The 8,208-nt window shown below is 37.3% G+C and overlaps 1 protein-coding gene across 2 annotated transcripts; it reads right to left on the bottom strand.

Annotated features, from left to right (window-relative positions):
• Positions 1-5,595: 5,595 nt before the first annotated feature.
• On the bottom strand, positions 5,596-7,616 carry LOC145011083 (transmembrane protein, putative (DUF1191)). Of its 2 annotated transcripts, none has more exons than XM_078969711.1 (2): positions 7,167-7,616; positions 5,596-7,072 (listed from the first exon to the last, which is right to left on the bottom strand). In XM_078969711.1, exon 2 carries the CDS (start codon positions 6,778-6,780, stop codon positions 5,848-5,850), a length of 933 nt encoding a protein of 310 aa, XP_078825837.1. In that variant the 5' UTR covers positions 6,781-7,072; positions 7,167-7,616; the 3' UTR covers positions 5,596-5,847. The 2 variants fall into 2 exon arrangements, with proteins under 2 accessions (XP_078825837.1, XP_078825838.1); XM_078969712.1 differs by having other exon boundaries at positions 5,596-7,059.
• Between the last annotated feature and the right edge of the window lie 592 nt (positions 7,617-8,208).

Below are 8,208 nucleotides of genomic sequence, written 5' to 3'. Positions count from 1 at the left end.
TCCCATCTTTATGACTTTATAGGCTCAAAATGATTAGAAAGGACACTCAAGATGATTTGGAACAACCCAAGACTCAAAATTCCAAATCATGGGACCAAAAGCATAAATATAACATGACTCGAATCTATGAGCTTGAGCTTTACCAAGCTTCAATGATGGACTTCTTCTTCTAAGAGCACCAAAAACCCACAAAATACTCAAAGGTCTCAAACTTCACTAATGGGGGCTAGGGTTTCAAATATTAGCTTTGGAGTGAAAGGAGGCTGAGTATGAAGAGGCCACAAGGGAGCATAAGTTGTTTATATAGGGTCTAAACCCAAAATTTAGGGTTTCCATTTACCACGAGTACGCCTATCATACTAAATAGAAACGTTGTGTCCAAGTATCGATGAGGTATGCCCCGCGTACCCTTAATTACACCCAGCGTAATGGCTATTTATGCGAAAATAAAGACAATCTAGTTTAAAAAGGAGTTTACTTGTGATCCGGACATTACAATTCTTCCCCACTTGAACCAGACTTTGTCGTTGAAGTCCGTCGTTGCAACCAACTCCAGGTAATGCTACCTCATCTCCTCCTCAAGCTCCCACGTCCACTCTGAACCCTTCTGGTGTTGCCACTGCACCTTCACTAGACCCATAACCTTGTTTCACAAAGTCTTCGTCTTCTTGTCTAGGATAGCAATCAGTCTCTCTATCTAATCCAGGCGCTCATCCACCTGGATATCTTCCAAAGGAACCATTTCGGAATCATCAACCAAGCACCTTCGCACCTTAGAGATGTGAAAAGTGTTGTGAATCTGACTAAGCTCCTTGAGTAGCTCCAAACGATAAGCAACCATGCCCATTTGGGTAGAAAACTCATCCAAGGGTAGATACGTATCCCAACTACCACCAAATTCCAACAAACATGCCCGTAGCATATCCTCCAAGATCTCAATGGTCCGCTTTCTCTGACCATCAGTATGTGGATGAAAAGTTGTGCAGAAGTGAAGACGAGTATCGAACTCCTCATGGAAACTCTTTTAGAACCTGAAAGTGAATCGAACTCCTGATCTTAAACCACCGAGACCAGAACCTCATTATGTGCTACAACCTCCCGGATATAGACATTTTCTAACTTCTCTGTGGAAATGCTCTCCTGAATAGGGATGAAATGCACACTCTTGGTCAATCGATCCACGATGATCCAAATTGAATATACCCCACGTGTTGTCCGTGGTAGCTTCGTGATTAAATCCATCATAATCTCTTATCATTTTCATGCAGGAACACCCAACGGCTCCATTTTGATGTGAGGTCGTTGATGTTCGGCCTTGACTTTCCTATAAGTTAAGCACATCTCCATATACCAAGCTACATCCTGCTTCATGTAGGGCCACCAATAATCAAGTCGGATGTCTCTATACATCATCGTCGCTCCTAGATGAATAGAAAACCTCGACTTATGCGCCTCCTCCACCAAAATTTGTAGCTTACCCCCAAAGTATGGAACCCAAACTCTTCGATTAAGGGTTAATAATCACTGGCTATCATAATCAAAAGACGACACCTGATCCACTATGAACTCACTCTTCTGGTTCTACTCTTTCATGGTGGGATAATCACCGTCATCCTCTCGAATCGAGGAGGTACACCCCGGGTACCCTTTATTACTCCCAACGTAATGGTCATTTATGCAAAAATAAATACAATCTAGTTTTAAAAGGAGTTTACCAACGATCCGGACGTTACAGTCAAGAGGATACCTTATCTCGTTCAACGATCGTACCCTCTTAAACCGGGCTCAAGATCTATGTCTATAAGCCATTCCCATCACTCACAAATTATGGTTTTAATTCCTAAAAATAACCCATTGGAGAAACCCTTCAACTCTTTATATACTAAGCTAAAAAGTCGAATCTTCATAGCGGAAAGCCCATGGTCGGATCTTGGCCTCGCTTCATGTCAGCACATGTCACAAATTAAGTTGCGAGTCATGTCCTTCTGCCACGTGTCCATCAAATTCAAACTTGCGTCGTGACATACACCTATGCTTGTGATGCGACGTTGTCTTTCCGATTGACTCTTTAACCTTTGAACATTCGCACCGCATCCTTGCACGATCGTGTCGCCTTCCTTATGTTTTTAAATTCAATCTTACAGTAAGTTGTCATTCTTAGAATAACAACTAATTTTAAAATTTAAATACCAAAATAGAGTATAGCCAAATACTTAAACTTTTGACCGTTAAATGAAGGTCTTGAGATTGTATCGAAATTTGTTGGTGTTTGGAACTTAAAAACAAAAGAAAGATACAATTTTTGATAGGATTGTTTGACAATCTTTATGTTTGTTATGTAAAAATTCTAAACTAAGTCAATTGGGTTATTTGTTTAAAAAAAACTCTGAAATTAACTAATTCTCCTTTGTAATTATTGTTTTTTTTTTTAACATTTTGCTAGCTTAATATATCACAATTCATCAAACCTTCGTTAAAGATGAGCAGTATAATATCATATTTTCTTATAACAAACAGAGACAAGTAACAAGTATTAGAGTAAATTATTGAAAAATCGTTCTTATGGTTTGGTTAAAATTACAGGATTAGTCTCTAACTTTTTTTTTGCATTTGGATCATCCCTATGATTTGATTTTGTTGCGTTTTTCATCCCTATGGTTTTGTCAAAATTGCACATTTGGTCCCTAACTTTATTAATGTAAGGGGCAAAAAACGCAACAAAATCAAACCACATAGACGATCAGAGTACAAAAAAAAAGTTAAAAACCAAACGTGTAATTTTGACCAAACTATAGGACAATTTTAGTAATTTACTCCAAGTATTATAAAGAACGGGTATTACAATTTAAAAAAGACAAAATTGCAAAAATGGTCCCTGTGGTATGCAAAATTTTGGGGTTTTAGTCCAAACAGTGACTTTTTTGGTTTCGTAGTCCTTTTGGAGTGGTTTGTATGTGAAAATGGTCTCTCCAAAAACTGAAATGACTATAATACCCTTGGGGTATTTATTTTTCATTTTTCTTTCATTATTCTTAAATTTTAATATTTATTTATTTATTTTAACAATTAAAAAAATAAAAAAAGGCCCACCTCTCTCTCTCTCTCTCTCTTTCTCTCTCTCTCTCTCTCTCTCTCTCTCTCTCTCTCTCTTCCTTATGATCCATCACCCTCTCCGGCTGTTGCTACCCTTCTCAACCCCCACAACCCCGATTGAAGGCTTGAACCGCCAGAAAAATCAACTCCTTCATGCTTCATAACGAATCAGGAAAAGAAGAAAGAAAGAAGATGTTGCTTGCGATCCCTTTCGAAGGTATTGTAGCAACAAACACGATTTACTACACCCGAGATTGAACACACACCAAAACTCGTCAAACTAAGTTGAATTAGGTTTTCTAAAATCGAACTAGATAGAGATACGGTGGAAATCAAGTCAGAAATCGAAAACACGTTTAGAAATTTGGCAGAATCATAATTTGGATTATGAAATCAGTTCATACATACATATGCTCACAAAGATTAATGCAGAAAATCTAAAATAGATTACAAGAGAGCAGATATTAGCAGCGGCTTAAGTTGGAAGAAGGAGGTCGGCCGCCGGCGAAGTGAAATTGAAGAAAAATGTTAGAGATTTGAGGCGTTTGATCGACATAGAGATACGATTCTGATTTTGGGTAAATACATACATTGCAGATGTGGGTTAAAATGGTTTGATGATTATGATTGAGAAATAATAGAGAAGCTTCAATCGATTATCCATAATCATTTTATTTTCCGACAAGTTCGGGTGATTGAAGGAGGATAAGTTTCAATTGATTTGTCCCAGTCTCTCTACCAGTCTTCATCTCTCAAAAAAGCAATATGATTACCAATGGGTTGCTCCGATCAACAGAAAAAAACAAGGAGGGAGGTGGTTTCATGGTGGTCCCAGCAACAGCAACACCATCGTTGGTGGTGGTGGTGTTTGTCGATGGGAAAGAGGCAGTGGGTGGCGGAGGGAGGAGCTCCGGTAGCCTCTGATGCTTTTGTTTGGTCTTCTACCGGCGAAGACAAAGGAGGGAAAAAGTGGCATCGGTGATTGTTGGAGTGACTCGACAGAAGAGGGCGGAGGGAGGTGGTGGTCGGTGTCAAGTTGGTCGGTCTTTTCCTTCGGCCGGTGAGATACGAACTGGAGGGATCGAGATTTGCTATAGCAGTAGCTGGATATTTGGGTTTAGTGTTATGTGTGTGTGTGTGTGTGTGAGAGAGAGAGAGAGAGAGAGACCAAATTAGTTATTTATTTTCTTTTTCTTTTAAATTAAACAAAAAATATATCAAAAAGGGCATTTTAGTCTTTTCAGTTTTCCGAGGGACCAAAACCACAAGCAAACATGGTCAAAAGGACCACCAATCCAAAAAAGTCACTGTTTGGACTAAAACCCCAAAATTTTGCATACCACAGGGACCATTTTTGCAATTTTGTCTTTAAAAAATAAAACAAGACTTTACCTAGTTTTTTCATATTTGAAAGAACATAAACAAATGTTCACAAATAAGACTATTTTTTGTATTTGTTTGCTTACATAAATGATTGTTTATATTTGTTAGTTTATTAAATGAATAAACATAAACTAACATATCATCAAACTGTTCTCCATTAAATGTTTACAACCTTAATGAAATCATAAAAGAAATATTACGATTTAATTCTATGCCGTTAGCTAAACAATAAGTTGCCCATATTTAATTTCATTTCGAGGTTTCCTTTTATTGTTAAAAAAATTGGGAAGAAACACCCCCAAAAATGAGAATGTATATGAAATTTAAATGACAAACCGTGCATGCAGCTACTAAATGACAACGTATAACAAACAACCGGCGGGTGAGGTGGAGGAACTGATGTCGATTCCTTTTGCCATTTACCAAAAAATAAAATATTTATATTAATAAAACATGAAACAATAAACAAAAGTCTCAACGTGTTGGCTGCTTTCTTTGACTTGTGCACTTTCAAACCCCATTCATACTTCATCCACCAATTCCCCAAAACGCATTAACATCTATGGAAATGTGAGTATAATTAATTTAGACTCTTATTTGATGAAATATTATATGACTTATACATTTTTATAAAACCGTTTTTTACTCAATATAAAAACTACAAAAACTCCAATATAGTACGTATAAGTTAGTTAACTGTTTATACATTCTTACCTAATTACTGAAATTCTTACGTGACAAAAAAGAAGAAAAAATCAAGATGATTATGATTGAAATAGCCGGGCATGGCTATATATATTTGTACTTGTGTGCACAACGTATTATTGTTGTAACGCAATAATTGATGACAAATGCTCCAACCAAAAGCAATTTCAATAAAGTAGTCTTAAACTCCTTTAATCATTGGAACTTGGCCTTCAAGAATCAACAATCCCTCCCATGTGCCATGTGTTACACCGACTACATCTATACACCTCTTCATCAACCACAACTAAATGGTAACTACATAAAATATAGCAACATACTTTTATTTATGACTTCATTATAGCATCATATTTCCATTTCTTTCAAATATAACATTGTGCTTTTAAAATAAGAAAAAAAAAATTTGAAGTTCCATTCAAAAAAGAAAAAAGAAATTATTATTTCTTTAACAATGGTTCACAAAATTTACCATGAATAGAATCATCACTCTTGCCTAAACACCTAAAAAATGCACACAACAAATTATCAAACTATCAACAGGTTTTGTGAAATAAAAAAAACGTAATTATTCACACAAGAACCACACACACTAACACCAAAGAATGAATCCCAAAACACTACCTCTCTCATTTCAATCCACCATCACCATAAGTATGAATCACAATCTCACGGGACATATTCGGTTTCCAGGGTCGGTTGTGTTCTTGTCGTGGTGGCTGCTGGAGCTTTCGTGTTTCCGACCACCGTCATCTGCAACGCTTCGCCGGAGTCCGCAGCCTTTTCCATTTTATTCATTTTCTTCTTTTTATTCAACCTCCATATCCACAATATCAGCAATGCCAACAACACGAGTAATGCGATCCCACCCGCGATTGCTCCGACAATGATCCCGACCCTTTTCCCGTTCCCGCCACCACCACCATGAGGTGGTGGCGGTGGTGGTGCTGGTGCTGGTGCTGGTGAAGGGGCAATGGTGGATTTGACTACAATGGAGAAATGCCCTTGTTCGAATGTCTCACATATTGTTCTTGATATCAAATTTGTGAAATTTATATTACCGTTTAGATCGAAGTGAACACATTCTGCGATTGAACCATTGGGAACAGGTTTTGGTTGTGGAAAATTGATTGAAATGGGTTCCTCGGAGGCATGAATGGGTAACTCCGGTAGGTTTTTGGCTGATAAATTTGCGGCGTCGTAGGCGAGAAGACCCAAGATAGGTGATAGATAGATGTAGCCAGGTAAAGGGTAGTATATGGTGGACCAGTTTCCGAGGTTTTGGTAGACGAAGACTAACCTTTCCACGTATGGTTGTGATATAACTCCGATTGGGATTGTGAACTCTTTGTATGATTTAACGCCTCTAGTGTATAAGCTACCACTTCGAAGCCTGATTGCTGATATTTGAATGCCGGAGAGATTTGAAGGGGGGAATCCATCGTAGGGAATGCCAGTTCGTGGTCGAACAAATGCACGATAAGCGTAGTCCTGGAGGATAGCATCGAGAGATCTTGCAGGTGTTTGAGCTTCAATTATTGGCCACCGGAGAAACCAAATTAGTAGAACAAGCATCGTGAGACTTCGAAATGGAAGCCCCATCGATGCATCAATTTACTGAAAATCAGCGCGAATTGGGAAGAATCTCGAAGAAGGTGGAAGGATGGCGATGTGATCCAGAATAGAAGAACTGGATTTTCTAGTTAGAACACCCAAAAGACCCGTTGATGTTTGTAGAATCTGATTCTCTTTGTAAACTAACGGAAAACTAAAAAGCAAATACCGATAGCTTTAAGCACTTTTGGAAGGAAAGCATTTGTAGAAGAACACTTTCTCAGAGGTGTAATCCAGTGCTGAATCCCGCAAACTTGTTATAATCTTCTGTAATTAGTTGCTTTAATTTACAGAACAATGTGGATTATATACGAATCTTATGAAAAGGAAAAGCAATCCAGATGAATGTATCAGAAATTCGAGAAACGAAGTACCTGAGCCCTGAGCTAAATCCAGTTTGATTCAACCGATTTACACTCCCAAAAACCCTAAATTTCAGCAACAGTTGAGCCAATCAATTAACCAGCACCAAAATTTTGCTTCTTTGAATTTACAACCCCCTTCATATCATCACATTTATTTCCAAGCACACGTATTTATACTCATGTCATCGAATCGCACCCCCAAAACCCTACCAAAATTCTTCAAAAACTCCGAACCCCGTAGCTGAAATCAACAGCGTATGAGTTTGCAAGAGATGGTGAAATCTTTACTAAATTCGTTTCTTCTGTTCCTCAGATTGTTGCAGATTTCTTCGAGAAATGAGTGAATGTATGAACAGAGAGATAAGCTTTAGGAGGAAATGATGAATGGAAGAGAGAGAGAGAGAGAGAGAGAGAGAGAGAGAGAAAACGAGAAGATGACAGAGTGGAGAGAGAGATGTATACATAAATTTGTATGTATAGGTGCGGGATTTACAGAGTGTTAAAAGATATTTGATATATTTTTTTTGGAGCTAAGTTGCCATAAATGCCCTTTGGTATGTTTCTGTTTGGACAACTGGGTACAAGAAAGGGTTGTACTTAGATGTACAACTATTTATGCAAGCAATGAATAACGGGTCAAAGGGAGTGAGTGAGTGACTTAGAAAGTAAATAGGGGTATTTTCTGAAAGAAAAAAAAAAAAAATTGGCATATTCTTTAAAATATGACAAAATAAGTCATATTTAGGATCCAAAAGATATTCTAACATATAATTCTCCAAATTTCTTAATATATAAAAATCTATGATTAGTAATAAAATACCTTGAAACTCCTTTTAATAATATAAAATTAGGAAACATACTAAGTTACTAACCACAATCTTGGTTTGATTGCGTTTAAACCAAGCATCATTAAAGTGATTTGATTGCATGCAAGTAAAATATCTTAAAAGTCCCTTCAATCTTGGTTTAATTGCACAGAAGCCATAAAATTTTACATTGACTTTTGGTTGCATCTTAAAAGAACTTTTCATATGGTTTTAATTTTACCATT

This window comes from Lactuca saligna, chromosome 8 (genome assembly GCF_052625555.1).
Source record: "Lactuca saligna cultivar CGN05327 chromosome 8, ASM5262555v1, whole genome shotgun sequence".
In the NCBI taxonomy this organism is placed as follows: domain Eukaryota; kingdom Viridiplantae; phylum Streptophyta; class Magnoliopsida; order Asterales; family Asteraceae; genus Lactuca; species Lactuca saligna.
The sequence above is the reverse complement of the archived record's forward strand: the minus strand, read 5'-3'. Positions and strand labels throughout refer to the sequence as shown.